The sequence below is a fragment of the Aquarana catesbeiana genome, linkage group LG06, assembly GCF_042186555.1.
Source record: "Aquarana catesbeiana isolate 2022-GZ linkage group LG06, ASM4218655v1, whole genome shotgun sequence".
In the NCBI taxonomy this organism is placed as follows: Eukaryota; Metazoa; Chordata; class Amphibia; order Anura; family Ranidae; genus Aquarana; species Aquarana catesbeiana.
This window is the reverse complement of record NC_133329.1, coordinates 329,229,298-329,245,474: the sequence shown is the minus strand read 5'-3', so window position 1 is coordinate 329,245,474 and position 16,177 is coordinate 329,229,298. Positions and strand designations below refer to the sequence as shown.

The 16,177-nt window shown below is 41.9% G+C and overlaps 1 protein-coding gene across 1 annotated transcript in view; it reads left to right on the top strand.

Annotated features, from left to right (window-relative positions):
• AGPS (alkylglycerone phosphate synthase) overlaps positions 1–16,177 on the top strand; it is a 334,984-nt gene that overhangs the window by 112,804 nt on the left and 206,003 nt on the right. The window contains exons 3-5 of the mRNA XM_073633833.1: positions 472–562; positions 8,800–8,920; positions 11,886–11,960. Of these exons, the coding sequence (XP_073489934.1) occupies positions 472–562; positions 8,800–8,920; positions 11,886–11,960 (287 nt within the window). The remainder of the gene's footprint in view (positions 1–471; positions 563–8,799; positions 8,921–11,885; positions 11,961–16,177) is intronic.

Here is a 16,177-nt window from a genome sequence, read left to right as displayed (position 1 = left end):
TTGCGCAGGAGCGGTCACATTTAGCAGCAGTAGTAATACCACTACTAAATGTTTCACTTCCCATTACAGCTGGAGGTCTAGGCTGTGATAAAATAAGGTGTAAGAAATGCACTAAGTGCAGCAAAATAAAAATAATTGAGACTTGCATTAATTAAAGCATGTATTATTAGTGAAATAGCTGATTCTGTGATAAAGGAGTTATTTTAATGTAAAAAATCCAGCAGTATTTATCCTAGTGACTTGACCCTACAGTGGGTCGGCAAACTAAATTTTATCCAGTTGTGGTATATATCTACTTTACAGAGAAATGAATTGGACTGCAATTTTTTTTTTTTTTTATAAATCTCATGATTTATACAGATTAAGTTTTTGTGTTAGAAATAGAAATGTGGTTCAGGTCTATACTGTTGGTCCAGTGTAGGGATTTGCTACAGTCTACTTCATTTTAACTAATGTGTCGCTTGTTTCCAGGTATAAACTGAGTGGTATGGTACTTCCAGCTTTGCGAGAATGGATGGAAAAGACCTTCGGTGCTAGTTTGGATCACAAAACTACCTCCAGAGTAAGTACATATGGGGCTAATGTCCTTTAAACCACAAATGCATAAATGTTTGCTAGCAAAGGCGTGTGTACAGTACTTAATTACCATTTGTTTATTTCCATTGCTTTTTGCTGAATCGTAATTATGCCTGATGGGTACAGATAATGCAGGCAAGACTGAGCTCTGTTATTCTGCCAATCTTTTGAGTCGTTGGCTTTCAGTCTTAAGCCTAGTACACACTAGTATTTGTTATTTTATATTCAGCACAGCAGGGCTGAACGAAAAAATGGACAGCTCAGGAGGAGCCGCTGTACTAACTACTTGATGTTAGTACAGCGATATTCCGATCTGTTCTATTGTGTTCTGATGGGGCCAACCCCTCCGTCAGAACAGTCCGGTCAGCGCTTTCAGCCATTGGCCGATCATCAAAACGTTTTTTTTTTGGTCATGCCCCTTCGACAGAAGCCGGCCCGACTTCAGTACACCAGGGCTGAATGCTGCCTCGGTGTTAAATACACATTAACAAGACAAAACATACTGTTCTTTTACAGATTCGCGGGGCTGCCATTCACTGTTAACCCCTTGGCGCCAGCCCTTTACAGACGCGCGGGGCTGCCATTCATTCTTAACCCTTTGGTGCTAGTTCCCGCCAGCCATTTAAAGGCTTTAGAATGCCGGGACTTATGGCCATGTGACTGCTGTGATTGGCTGTCACGGTTACATAATCAGAAAACTTCCGTTCACAAGCAGCGATCGGGAGGTTTCCGTTAGCTGCCGCATTGTGCTGGGAATGCGTAAGGTGCACACTCAGCACAGATCTATTGGCGCTATTGCACACGATGCAATATGCAGCCACTCTGTGGCAAGACCCGGCTGCCGAGAGGCTGCATGTTTGCGTGTGCTTGGCGGCAACGTGGTTAATGGCACCCCTACGCATCTAAACACGCAGTAAGTTTTTGGGTGTAATTTTGCACCATGCGATTTTTGTGTGGTTGCGGTTTTAAAAAGGTGCTGGGACCTTTTTCCTGAAGTTTCTGCAGGTACAGCAGCGCATTCAAGTGAATGGGATGCTGTGCCTGCGCAAACACACAGGCCTCATCGATCACATAGGTGTGAACCAAGTCTTCTAACAGGAAGTCTTCCTTAAATTTTCCACCAGGTTGAAAAAAATCATTGTGACTAAAGAGAGCTTAGCTCAGCCATTCTCAATCAGGGTTCCATAGAACCATAGGGTAGCTCCAGAGGTTGCTAGGAGTTCCATGAGCTGTGGCTGATTGGCCTCCCATTTGATGATGCCTGTCTAGTTCCAGGGAAAATGCCACTTGGCAAAGCCAGCTCCAAGACACCAATGGTCTTTTTAGCTGTTTGCAAAGGTGGCATTCTGACCAACACTGTAATGGTTTCATTCTTTCTACTAACCACCAATGTTAGATGCATTTTTCCCCATTGACCCCCGATTAATTAGTTTTACTAAGGGTTCCCTGAGGCCTGAAATTTTTTTTAGAGAATCCTCTGGGTTAAAAAGTTTGAGAGAGGCTGGATTAGCTGCTTTTCCCTGTAGTAGAGAAGAAGTTAAGTGATTTTGCCTGGTTTGTCAGCAGAGCATGGATGGTATAGATGTGCAACTCACTCTACTTCTCTATGGCCACCTTTTAAAAAGCAGTTCTAATGCCGCGCACACACGAGTGGAATGTCCGACAGAAAAAGTCCGACGGAAGCTTTTCATTGTATATTCCGATCGTGTGTATGCCTCATCGGACTTTTTTTTTTTTTTTTTTTTTTTTTCGAAAATTCTGACGGACCTAGAAATAGAACATGTTCTAAATATTTCCGACGGAACCAATTCCTATCGGGAAAACCGCTCATCTGTATGCTGTTCCGACTGACCAAAAACAATGCATGCTATGAACCAGGTAAGAGATGGAAGCTATTGGCTACTGGCTATTGAACTTCCTTTTTCTAGTCCCGTCGTATATGTTCTTGGCGGTCAGACTTTGGTGTGTACGCAAGACAGTTTCAGCGGAATTCTGTCGGAACTCCATCGGAAAAACCTTCAGAGTTTATTCCGAAGGAAAAACCGGTCATGTGTACGCGGCATTAGTCTACCTAAATACTGCAAAAAGCAGCCTATATACGTCTGGGGGATATCAAGGAATGTTGACCATAAAGTGGTAGTAAACCGCTGGCTTTTTTCTTTAAAACCGGCAATGTCATAATGTGCGAGTATGCATGGCATACTAGCACAATATGTGAAACTTGCCTTAAAACGAAGCCTTCCAGCAGCACGCTGTCACCGCTTCCATCTTCACCCGGTCTTCCTTCCTGGTTCGTGGACACCGGTAACGTCACCAGCTACATCTACAGTAAATCTCTCCTAAACAGTGCATGTTTAGGCGCTATTTACAGTACCTATAGGTAAGCCTTATTATAGGCGCAGGAAAAATTGGGTTAGCGCTAATGGCTAAAAACACAAAGTCTTTAATTGTAAAGTCCATAATTATAAAGAGTCCAGGTATAAAGGGCAACACCAGCGGCAGCTCCCCATAGAGTGAAGCATATCTTTGTAAGAAGCAAAAGGGGGTGCCAGACTAAGTGTAGCAGGTAAAATACTGAGTTTTATTAGAAAGCGAAATGGCTACTTACATCAGTAGCAGACAGCTAAGCATGTTGTAACTAGTAGTATCTGGGCCAGGTGAGCATGTGCCCGAGTCATCTGCAAAGGTAAACCGCTCCTTAGCCTGGTGTGCCTATACCGGACCAAGAGCTGCCGGCCGAATGGAACTGCAACTCGGCTGGTAACTCCCAGGACAGGTACACTATCACCTGGCCCAGACACTACTAGTTACAAAATGATTACCTGTTTAGTAGCCATTTGGCATTATAATCAAACTCAGTTGTTTTTTTACCTGCTACACTTAGTCTGGTGCCCCCTTTTGTTCCTTTCAATAAAGGCATATGGATATTGGTATTTTATAGAAGGGTATCTGTGTAATCCTCTGTGGAAACAGCACATTTCTACTTAATATATCAGATTATGTAGCCATCAGTCTTGCTTCCTTTAAGCAAAGTATGCCAAGTTAATAATAACCAATTCTGCTGTATAATGCTCAAAATATTTTCTGTTTAAGGACATATTGATGTTTCAATGTGTTCTGCTTCACTAACTTTCTAATGCATTCATATATCTCAACTAGGCTTCCATAAAGTAGCTTTTCCTAGTGTAGTATAAGTGTGAGTAATACCAGGCCTATGGAGGAATATTGATCTGTTCTAGGAAGCCTCCCATATTGCTTAGATATTTCTTTCAGGTGTTCATTATGAGCCATGGAGAAAGCAATGATAGTGTGTTGCAGCCTGCAACAGATGTATAGAACTTAGTACATCTTCACTTTTTTAATTACGATCCACTTTAATGCCAAGTTTTACGCTTTTTCCACTTAGCTGTAAAGAGGCATCTAGCAGCAATTTGTGGAAATGTCATAAATGTAAGATGCAAGCCCTGTCTACCTTTCCTGCTACTTTTTTTTCCAAAGCATTTCTTAACTCCTTACAGCCTGACTGACTTTTCAGCTTAAGGAAGAACTCCAGCCAAAAAAGGAGGAACAAGAATAGTACATTAAAAGATAAAATAACCAAAAGGAACCGGTATAGAGGTACAGAGTCTCCTTCCATCACCAAGGTTCGTGTCATACCTTGTAGATGCATCTATTCTAGAGGGTCAGTCTGTAGTAACTTGCCTTGTGTAGGGCTCCTACAGCTGCAAAGATCTTGCCACTAAACCCTCTGTTTGATACATTCCTCTATTTGGAAGTACCCTGAAGAGTTCCACCCCCCATCTAAGAGTTTGAACTTTTCCCCTTTTCAGAAGAATTTGTGAACAGATGTCCTCACCATAGATATACCCACCTAGGAAGACCACTAAATTGATTAAGAGAGTGCTCACCTTCTGGGCTCCCACTCACAGGCAGCTGGAATCGTACCTTAAATCCCAGTTTGAATTTGTTTTTTGTTTTTTTTTTGCCCTCTTTCCCAATTTGGAAGTGACTTTTTAATTTGTCAGAATGGGTGAACGGGTAGATTCCTGTTTCCTGAAATGGATGAGCACTCCGGCTGTGTGCATGGAACACCGATGCTAGCTCCATAGAATTTGTAACTCCTTTTGACTCCCATAGGCTTTGAAGGGTGTGGTCTATTCAGCCCCGACCTTAAAACTGTGATCAGCAATCCCACAGGTGGCCAGGGTGTTTTTCTGCCTTATTGGGGGGGGGGAGTCTCCTCACCCTCTTCGGCTGCAGGTTCCTTCAGAACCTTGCTCCGTCTCGGCCCAAAGTGCTCACAACCAGAGCTTGACTAACCCCTCAATACAGCACTTTGCTTGAGGGTGCCCCTCACTTCTACAAGGGTTGAGTATGCTTCCAGGCAGATTCTTGAACAATTTGCTTCGCCACCACACTCTTTAGCCCACAGGCTGTCTCCTTGTCTTTTGGCACCTCCTTGAATGTTTTTTCACCATCTCTCTTGTGTTGCTGCACAAAACATTGACCCTTCTCCTGTTGCCTTGATTCCTCACTTCTGGGGCCCCTTGCCCATGTCCAGGTATAGAGTTTTACTCTGTCCAGACTCCGATTCCTTTCACAGAATGACCCTCTGCCCTTGAGGGTGGTACAGGGTATCCTGTCAGCGGGGTTGACCCGGATTTGTTCTGGCAGTCCCTTACCTAAACGAGGACTCTGCTTCCGGTCATGTTAATTGTAAATTACTCAGTAGATCTCCACTGAAGTGTCAGACCTGCAAGATTAGGCTGGATAGGGCCTCACTGATGCCTGTCAGTAGCTATCTCTCACCAGCCAGTAAGGCTGGGCTGCCTAAATCATTGTTGAAGAGGTCTAATATCTGTGTGTCGTTGAACCTTCGACAACAGGCAGGGAATTCACCCATTTTCCCCAGTAAGCAGTATGTGGGGCATTTGGGGAGCCCTCTCTTAGTAAGGTCTGGGCCCGGAATGAGACATCAACATTGTCTCTATTGATTAGGTAGTCCCTGGGGTGACCCATCAGTCTCTTCCTGGTGGCAGGGTAGGCTCTTCTGCAGCTACCCTAAGACACCTCCTGCTGGGGTGTCTCCATGCCTGGGGCTTCAGTCTGGCTCCCTGGAGCAGATGGTTTTTCTCTTTGTTAGGGGACCCTGTCCCTGAACCCGTTTACTAGATTAGGTTAGGTTGGACATCACCTAGTTATTGCTGTGTCCTCTCCTCTTAAAAGGAGTGGGAATACTCCTCTGCGACAGGACAAGTTACCTGCCCTCTATGCTGGTTGATACCAAGAGTACCCTTGGCATCATGTCTCTTCTAAGGACAATGCATTGGAATCTCTCTCTCCTAATCTAGTAGTCTCTGCACCCATGGGAGAGTTCTGCGCATCTGGGTTCTTCTTCCTTTGGCAGAAACCATTGCTCATTAAATTTGCACCCATTGGACTATTAGCAGGCGAACACTCTTGGTTCTCGCTACATGTACTTGCAGCTCCAGATATGGTACTTCTGGAGGACTTTGTGGGACCTATTTGTGTTGTTGTATTCATGGCCCTATGTTCTGTACTCATGTTCTGGCAGATCCTGCGGAGTTCTTCTGGCACACCCCAGAGGCTCCTCCGGCTGCTAAGTTGACGTTTTTCCTTCCTCATCCTCCTTTGTTCTGTTTGCCAGTCTGGGATTGCAATGTACCTTTTATCCCTGCCTACTTTTTGAATATGTTTGGATATCTCGTTTGCAAGATTGGTTGTTTGCTAGGCAACCTCCTTCGAAAATATATAATCTAAATATATAAACTCGCGCTGATGGTGTAAATAAAATGGGTGGTAAAAAAATGATTGAATGAAGCTGCTATACACAAAGCGCTAGACACTTGAACATAGTGGTAAAATATATAAATACAGCGCTCACAAACAAAAACCCATAATAAGCGATAACAAAAAACATAAAGTCCATACAAAACTATGAAGGTGCTTCACAAATAGTGTGTAAAAATGCAGGGAATGCTTCACATCTGGTGTGCGGAAAGTGCAGAGAAAATGTTGCAGAAAAATTTTCAGGTGTACCTAGACACCCTCACATGTGTCCCCTCTCACCGAATCACAATGACACCCAGCTTTTCAGTCTGAGAGTCAGTAAAGGCTTGTAACGATATCCAAAGAATGTTACAGGATGGCAAGTTAACTGATGAGATGATAAACGATCCTTCGATGTTAATACTCAGCCAAACAAAAAACAGGCACCCAAAAAGGAAGAAAAAGGGGGGACCAATAGTGAAGTATGCTAAGATTGAAAATTTATTGCGCATAAAAGGTTATACTTACAAAAGTAAGTTAAAATCAGGCATTGAAACAATTGAAGGATGCAACAAACACCATTAACATCGTTCCCACGAGACTGAAGACTTCTTCGTTTTGCAGAAACCATTGCTCATTAAATTTACACCCATTGGACTGTTAGCAGGCGAACACTCTTGGTTCTCGCTGCAGGTACTTGCAGCTCCAGATATGGTACTTCTGGAGGGCTTTGTGGGACCTATTTGTGTGGTTGTATTCAAGTTTTTGTTCTGGCAGATCCTGCGGAGTTCCTCTGGCACACCCCAGAGGCTCCTCCGTCTGCTAAGTTGACGTTTTTCCTTCCTCATCCTCCTTTGTTCCGTTTGCCAGTCTGGGATTGCAATGTACCTTTTATCCCTGCCTACTTTTTGAATATATTTGGACATATTCTTTGCAAAATTGGTTGTTTGCTAGGCAACCTCCTTCTTCGTATTGATAATTTCCTTCTCTGAGGGAAATTTTCAGTACTTGTTTGAGGATTCTTTGTGGACATGTTCTTCTAAGGGGTTTTTCCAGTGTTGATCATACCATGTTTTAGGCCTGTGCTTCCTTAATTGTGTAGTTTTTCCATTTGTTTTCTTAAGTTTTTGTTTCACAGCCTCTTGCTGGTTCAGCCTTAGTGTTTCTTGGAGTGGATTCATTCATTCCTCTCTGTTGGTGATCTCTTGTATCCTGGTTATGTGTGTTGGGTTGATGCCCTGTGGCCTCTCCTGGGTGGTTGGCCTCCCCCTTATCCTGTAGGGGGCTTTTATTTCATCTGATTGGATTTGTGTTTTGGTTCTTCAAGTGGTTTTGAGTTGTGGTCAAGCCCCACTCCCCCTGTGGGCCTGTCAAGTGGTTTTTGCCCACCCTTTATAAGGAACACTTTTACATGTCCTGACTGTCTGAATTCCTGTTTCCCTCATAGAGAATAAATTTTTTTCTTTTTCTTTTCCCTTACTGTAAGATCTTTTTCTTAGATTCCACTGGGGGGCACCGCTACCATCCCTGTGGTTTTGCTTTTGCCTTGAGTACTTCTATTCCACTAAACTGAGCCATGTTGGGTATAGGAGGGTCACAATGTCCAAACCTCCTATAGGCAGCATTATAACTCAACTGTCTCTGAATACTTGTCTTCCTTCTAGAAAAAAAAAATGTTTTTTAGTGATTACATAGCTGCATTAATTGTGTCTTTTTATATCTGCATTGAATTCAGCTTTAAATTAGCTAGTACTGTGATGAAAACAAAATGTGTGCTGTGTCTTATGCTGGGTTTGGACCTGTGTACGGCGTTAAGGCAACCCATACAATATGAATAGACTGCCGATTAACCTAACCATGGCCAAAACTGCTCCTGATACTTATTCGCAAAGTACAGCTAGGTTTAATTTTAATTGAACAACACCCCAGCGCACCAACACCGTTCTTATAGGTTATAATATCCTTGCCCTGGCTCCTCTGTCTGTTCCTTCCACAGAATGGTGGATGTTCCTGTCCATCTTTCTTTTTCTTAGTGCAGAAGATTAATTTTTACAGACTATTCGCACCATAGCAGTAGACCACTCTGCTGAAAACTTGAAATTGCAGCATCCAGAGCATCATCTGCTGGCTTGAGGTGATCAGTCCAAGTATTCCATGTTAATACTTCTTATTTACCTCACTAATAAATGTTTTTGTATATAATACACAATATAGTCAAATTAAGTAAGGCTGTCTTTATTATTATGACCTACATGAAGATCAGATCACATTTTGGAGTCTTTCAGAGAAAAATGTTTCTATCATTGTAGCAAAATTTTAGAAACTTAAGCATAAGATTTTGGTGAATTGATCCTTTTGAACGTCTTACTTTTCTATTATTTGAACACATTGCAAGAGGAATGCGATTGCAAATCACCTATGTTTCTTCATCAGGCATCTTTAAATGTAAGTGATGCTCCACCAGCCATTTTAAATGAAGGATTTATCCAGGACGTTAAAGCCATCGGCATTCCATTTTCTCATGATGTTGAGGATCGAGTTTTCCGAGCTCATGGTAAGAGCAATTCTTGTCTGTGCTGTAAATCATATTTATCATGTAATTGGTGCCTTCCTTCAATTCGAGTCCTTATGATAATGCAGATTTATTTCTTTTAAGTGAGAATCCAGTATTTAACATGTTGTACCATGTTGTTTTTAGACAATACGAGGTACTATAACTTACTTGTTGTAATGGATATAATATTAACTGAATCTGTCTCAAACTACCTGCATACCATTATGGGAGAGTGCTTATTTAGGGTAACAGACTGTATACAATAAAAAACAATACTTTGCAGTATTGTGAGGGACTGGCTAAATCTGTAGGTAAAATTGATATCTCAGTGTAGCATGAACTATCATGTGCATGAGAGCAGTTTTAAAGTATGGAGGAATTTTTTTTTTTGTGCCATTTGTATCCCTTTTGGGTTATTTTGCCCTTAATTGCCATTAAGACAGCCCATTTATTTTGAAAGCACCCTCAGTGCCCCTCAACGCACATAAAATTGCACTATATTTGGCAGCGGAACACAACGCACAAAGCATTCACATCTGCATATTGTGGTGTGCTATAACGCTGGTATGTTTGTTTTTACTGCATATGTGCATTAAGGTGAAACGCGTAATGGAATGGCAGCACACCCCTAATCGTGTATATATACAGCCCAGTTGTAACGTGTGTTATCTGAAATGCTAGTGTGTTTACTGATTTACTACTCCTGCACAGAATGTATAACTACATCACATAGACCAACATTTTGTATTCTGTCGATACCCAGTGACAATTTCCTGACCACTGGATGCAACCGTATTGTAAACCGCAGCCGTACCGCCCACCGCATATATGCACAAAATCATGTACCTGTGCTATTACAAGTTACACTAGTTAAAATGAAAATAAAAGTGCCAAAAAAATCTATCCCATATTTTGTAGACGCGATGACTTTTGCGCAAACCAGTCAATATACGCTTATTGCGATTTTTTTTTTTTTTTTTTTTTTTAATTTTTTTTATTGGTAATATTTTATAGAAAAAAGTAAAAAATATTATTTTTTATTCAGAATTGTTTGTCTTTTTTTGTTTGTCGTGCAAAAAAATTAAAACCAGAGAGGTGATCACATACCACCAAAAGAAAGCTCTATTTGTGGAAAAAAAGGACATCCATTTTATTTGGGTACAACGTTGCATGACCACACAGTTGTCATTTAAAGCGACGCACTGCCGTATCACAAAAAATGGCTTGATCATGAAGCGGGTAAACTTTCCGGAACTGAAGTGATGTGTCTGCAAAATTTCTTGGTTAAGAATAAATGCTTTCACTGCAGAGTGAACTTTATCTGTATGGTAGACTCAATTATCCATTTTGACCCGGCATGCTAAATGGTATATCATTAAGGCCCAGTTCACACCGATGCGAGTTCATGACGAATGCGATGCGTCAAAAACACTTTAAATTCACGTCATCCCTAAAGTCATTGTTTTCAATGACGGTCGCTCACATACATGCGTTGCGATTCCTCTATGAATGCGATGCGATTAAAAAAAGGGTCTTGTGAGTTTACTGCGTTGCGTTGTGAATTTAGTCTCCATAGACATCAATGTAAATCGTTCTTGAATCGCATTGATGGTTCACATATGTGCGAATTCCACCACACTACTCTCCACAAAAACCAGGAAGTACACAGGAAGTTAACACCCTTTTTTTTTTTTCTTTTCTTTACATTGTGATTCCATTGGCTAGAATATGAATTGCAGCTATGTCCAACTCCTGAAATTTGCGGTAAAATCGCTGTAAATTCGCACCTCACAAAGGACAAAAAACGGAACAAAATCACAGCGCATCAGTGTGAACCGAGCCTTAGCGTCCATGCACTCTAGGTGGCAGAAAAAATGCCAGAACTGCTGGCAGAAAAAGCAGCATAAAAAAGCACGCCTATCGAATGTATCGTACGTGCGTTTAGGCGAGTTTACGAGAGTTTGTGTCTATAAACTTTTCCCCCCAAAAACGCTGGAAAAAATTAACACTTCAAAAAAAGGCACCTCAAGCATTTTTTTCATTCTAAAAGCTTCTCTCAAAAATGCACTTTGATGTGATGTGTTTTGTTTTTTTTTTTTCAGCCTGTATACACTTCTCTACAAATATGTCTGAAAAATGCTTAATTGTGCATGGACACATAAGCTAACATCATGTTGCTTCTACAAGCTGGAAGAAAAATGCCAAATTCCTGTATAAGCAGCACTTTTAATGCCCAGTGTGCATGAGGTTTTAAAGGGTTTCTAAAGGCAGAAGGTTTTTTTTTTTTTATCCTAATCCATTCTATGCATTAAGATAAAAAACCTGTGTGCAGCAGCCCCCCCCCCCAATGCTTACCTGAGCCCCATCTCGATCCAGCGTTGTTGCCTGGGACTCTCCCTCCTGAGAGGCCATTGGCTCCCACTGCTGTCAATCAAAGTTGGTGAGCCAGTGAGGAGAGAGAGGGGGTGGGGCCGAGCTGTGACTCCATGTCTGAATGGACAAACAGAGCAGCAGCTCAGCTCGTGCCCCCATAACAAGCTGCTTGCTGTGGGGGCACTCGGCAGGAGGGAGGGGCCAGGACCACCGGCAAGGGACCCTCAAAGAGGAAAGTTTGGGCTGCTCTGTGCAACACCACTGCACAGAGCAGGTAAGTAGAACATGTTTGTTATTTTTAAACCAAAAAAAAACGTGACTACAATATCACTAAACTTCAGATCACCGAAAATGAGCCTAAAAAAGTGGTTTGATTTGTATGGAAGCAAAATGAGGCATAAGGATAAGACTTGCAGTGTTCCACTAAGTGACAATATATTAGAAAAGATCTGCAACACCAACATAAAATGTCTGTCCTCCATAGTACACAGTATACTTTTAGAGGCATTTTCCATTCGCGGGCTGGGTGTTAATAGTCCGGCATGATTACTTCTCTATTCTAATGTATGTGTATAAATGTGTTCGTCTCTAGGTCATTGCCTGCACGAAATGTTTACACTCAGGGAAGGAATGTTTAAAAGAATTCCAGACATCATTGTGTGGCCACGTAAGTATGTGGGTCCTAATTTCTGATCACTTCAGTAGGGACCTACTCATTGACCTCTTGCTTATGTTACAAAACTGTATCAGATGCCTGCTTTGCGAGACTGTAATCCATTTTAAAATTTGAAAGGACTGTCTACCCAGAACTGATGATTATGGCTTGGGTAGATTGTCTGTTGGTCCGATATGTGTTATGGGGAAGGGTCTGTGCCTTATGTCTCAGATATTTTCATTGCTATACATATAATAAACATATACTAACATAAAAAAAAACCCATTGAACAGGAGCAATGTCCCCATCATAGTTATTTATAACCAAACATAATTTTATTGTGGGACTTTTTAGGTATCAAAAAATGCACAAATTAAGTAAAACAATTAACAGTTTGATTACATAAAATCCGAATCATTATTTTGATTTAATTTTCACTTTCAAGTTGATACCCTGACATGGTTCACCTTCTGTGGCTTCTCCAGGGAGATTTATTGACGTCATGAAGCATATACATTCATCCCGAATCTCATCAGGTGGTCTCAAAAGACCATGTACTATCTTGTGTAAAACCATTAATCAAAGTCGTACAGAAAACTCAATACAATGAGAAAAGGCACCTAAACGCTTAAGTAGTAGGTCTAAGCGGTATATCAGCACACCGCGGGAGAGCCACTGGAAGCTGCCCACCAAACTTTAAATTGAACGTTATTTAAAAGGAAACATTATTTTAAATGAAATGTTATGAATTTTAAAAAAATGGTGGGCAGCTCCCAGCAAACTTTAAATTGGCTCTACTGCCGTGTGCCGATATATACCGATTGGACCTACTACTCTGAAAGTTCTGGGGCCACCTGGGATTTTCTCACTGTATTGAGTTTTCTGTGTGACTGATTACGGTAATGATTTTACACAAGATAGTAAATAGTCGACGATTCAGGATGAATGTATACGCTTCATGTAGTCAACACATCTACCTGAAGAAGCCATAAAAGGCGAAACCTACTAGAAAGCTAAAATTAATCACAAGGACTACCACAACATTTTTTTAATGTTGTGATTCCGATTTTATGTAATCAATAAATTTGTTATCTTTTTAACTTCATTTGTGCATTTTTTAGTACCTAAAAAGTCCCATGATAACATTTCGGTTGTTTATAAATTGCTATACATGTGCCAGCAGGATTATAAATTAGAACAGAAATCGCACTTCGGATGCAACTTGGTTGTGGCGTGTAGCTTCCACCTATGTTTGCAAATACAGCTAAGACCTCTGTTTTTTTTTTTTTTTTTGTTTTATGATTAAACACTTCCCACACATGCACTTTCATAGTTCCATGTAAATGGATCAGCTGTTTGCAGTTTTCTCTCTAGGCACAGAGAGTTATCGGTCGAGCAGCGATGGCATCCTATCATATGCAGTCAGTGTTTGTGACCTTAGACAGGCACTGCAGCTGTCTGATTTATAAAAGCTGACAGTGCAGTCTCCCCCATCCATGCTGTTTAGCGTGGATGTAGGAATCTACCGATGAACAAGAGAAATCTAAGTGCATATGGTTAGCTGCTGACCAAATAATGCTGGCATTTTGGCCAATTAAGCAGAAATTCTAACCATGGATGGCCCTGTATGCACCACCCAGCTCGACAAAAGTCAGTTTAAAAATGGATTGACCAAGGTGGGAAGTTATCAGCTGAACAGTAATTGCAACCTAGGAGATGTAGTCCCTGTTTGTCAGACAGAGGAGAAAGAGTGGTCCCGAGTGCCACACATCTCACAATACCCTGCATGAATAGTAAGAGCAGCCTCAGCCCAGGCCACGCCACTGACATATTTCGCCTCACCTAAAGTGCTTAGGCAACCAGGTGAACTGCGTCGGAGACGACTTGGACATAGTCTGGGTGGAGGCTGCTCTTGCCATTCACACAGAGTTTTGTGGGATGGGCAGCACTCGGGACCACTCTTGCTCCTCTGCCTGTATCTATCAAGCTGAGATGAGCTCTTTCCCTGCCTGCACTCTCAGCAATTGTTAGCGGACAGGAGCCTGGAGTGTCACCCCTCGCACTTTGGCAGGGCCACTGTATTCAGGCACCCCACAGCTGCTGAATACGATAGATGGCAGTGGAGATTGATTTCTCTCATTCAGCCCGCAGGCTAAACAAGAGAAATTGAACCCTGTATGGCTAGCCTTCTAGATGGGGAATAGGACCACACTTTCAGTGTGTTGTGTATGTGGTGGGAAGCTTCTATGTATGTTTGCAGGTTTATGCAACAAAGCCCACTGTTTTTGTTTTGATGGAAGCAGTTTTCATTTAAGTTCCTCTAACTGTTCAGCTGGGGGAGTACGGTGGTGTCTGTGCAGACAGTACTATGAACTTTGCTGTATATTGGCTTGTATAAGAAGTATTTGCTTTTGCCTTATTAATGTGACGCTCCACCCAAAAGGGGAAGTTCCGCTTTAAGTACTCCTCCCTTCTATGCCACATTTGGCATGTCATTTTTTTTTTTTTGAGGGGGGGTGTTTAACCACTTCGATACCGGGCCTATTCTGGCACTTCTCTCCTACATGTAAAAATCATCATTTTTTTGCTAGAAAATTGTTCAGGACCCCCAAACATTATATATGTTTTTTAGCAGACACCCTAGGGAATAAAATAGCGGTCATTGCAACTTTATATCTTGCACGGTATTTGCGCAATAATTTTTCAAACGCCTTTTTTGTGTGAAAAAAAACGGTTTCATGAATTAAAGAATAACAAAACCGTAAAGTTAGCCCAATTTTTTTGTATAATGTGAAAGATGATGTTACGCCAAGTAAATGGATACCTAACATGTCACGCTTTAAAATTGTGCACACTCATGGAATGGTGCCAAACTTCGGTACTTAAAAATCTCCATAGGCGACGCTTAAAAATTTGAATTTTTACAGGTTACCAGTTTAGAGTTACAGATGTGTGGTTTGAACAGTGTTTACATATGTGGGCTGGACTTAATGTGCGTTCGCTTCTGCGAGCTACCGGGGACAGGGGCATTTTTTTGTTAAAACATTTTTTTATTTTATTTTACTTTTTTTTTTTTTTAATCACTTTTGTAAACATCACTTATAATAGGAATCTATTGTGACAGGTCCTCTTTATGGAGAGATGCACGTTCAATGAGACCCCACATCTCTCCTCCAGGCTGGAAAGCATGAGATTGAGAAAAAAATTCACCAATCTCATGCTGACAGCCGTGATCGCGGCTTTGCTTCCGGGAACCCGGGCGTGACGTCATAACATCGCGCCAGGGCCTCCGACGGCCACAAAGATGACTGGTGACCGGAAATCTCTATCATCATCATCCGGTGCTGGTCTATTCTTTCTCCGGGCCCCCGATGGCACGGGAGAGCCCGGAGAAGCACCGAATGGCGGCGGGAGTCCCCTCCCGTCGCCTATAAGAATGTTCTTATCGTGCAAAGAATCGCCGGCTGGAAAGAATGATATCTGAATGATGCCTGTAGCTGCAGGCATCATTCAGATATCCCCTCACAAAGTCAATGACATCATATGACGTCCTAAGGTATTGAAGTGGTTAAGAGCGGGGTACTTAGTTTTGACAGGTACCTGCTCCCACTTCCGCTTGGTGATCAGAGCAGAAGTTCTCCTCTCCCCATCCCTCTCTGCAATCTTCTGGGACACATCACAGGTCCCAGATGATTGCCTGACCATTGAGGAGGCGCAGCGTGACTTTTGCATGCTCAGTGCGCACCCGGCTGTAAAGCTGCAAGCTATCACATCCGGGTGCCCACACTTGTAGGGAGAGAAGCGAGGGTTCGGGCGGCCACATCACTGGACTGTGGGACAGGTCATTGTATGTTTGTTAAAAGTCAGCAGCTACAAAAAGTGTAGCTCCTGACATTTAATGAACATGAAACCGGCTGGAACTCAGCTTTAAATTTCCCAAATGAATAAGTGGCAATAAGCAATCCTGTTAATCCTCTTGAAAAGCAGATTTTTACTGTATACAAGGTGCTTTGACTGCCCAAGTGAAATGGACTATTAGTTAGCCATGTTTCTCTAGTGATTAGGCAGCGCCAATTAGGCAGGATTGAGACTCAAAGTGGCAATTAACAGTGCAGATATACACAACAGTAATGGTTAAATATTATTAAACACGTCATTATCACTATTGCTATTTAATTGCATGTAGGTTAACTTTGCAAATAGCTCAAGGCCCACTTAGACTAGCCAAA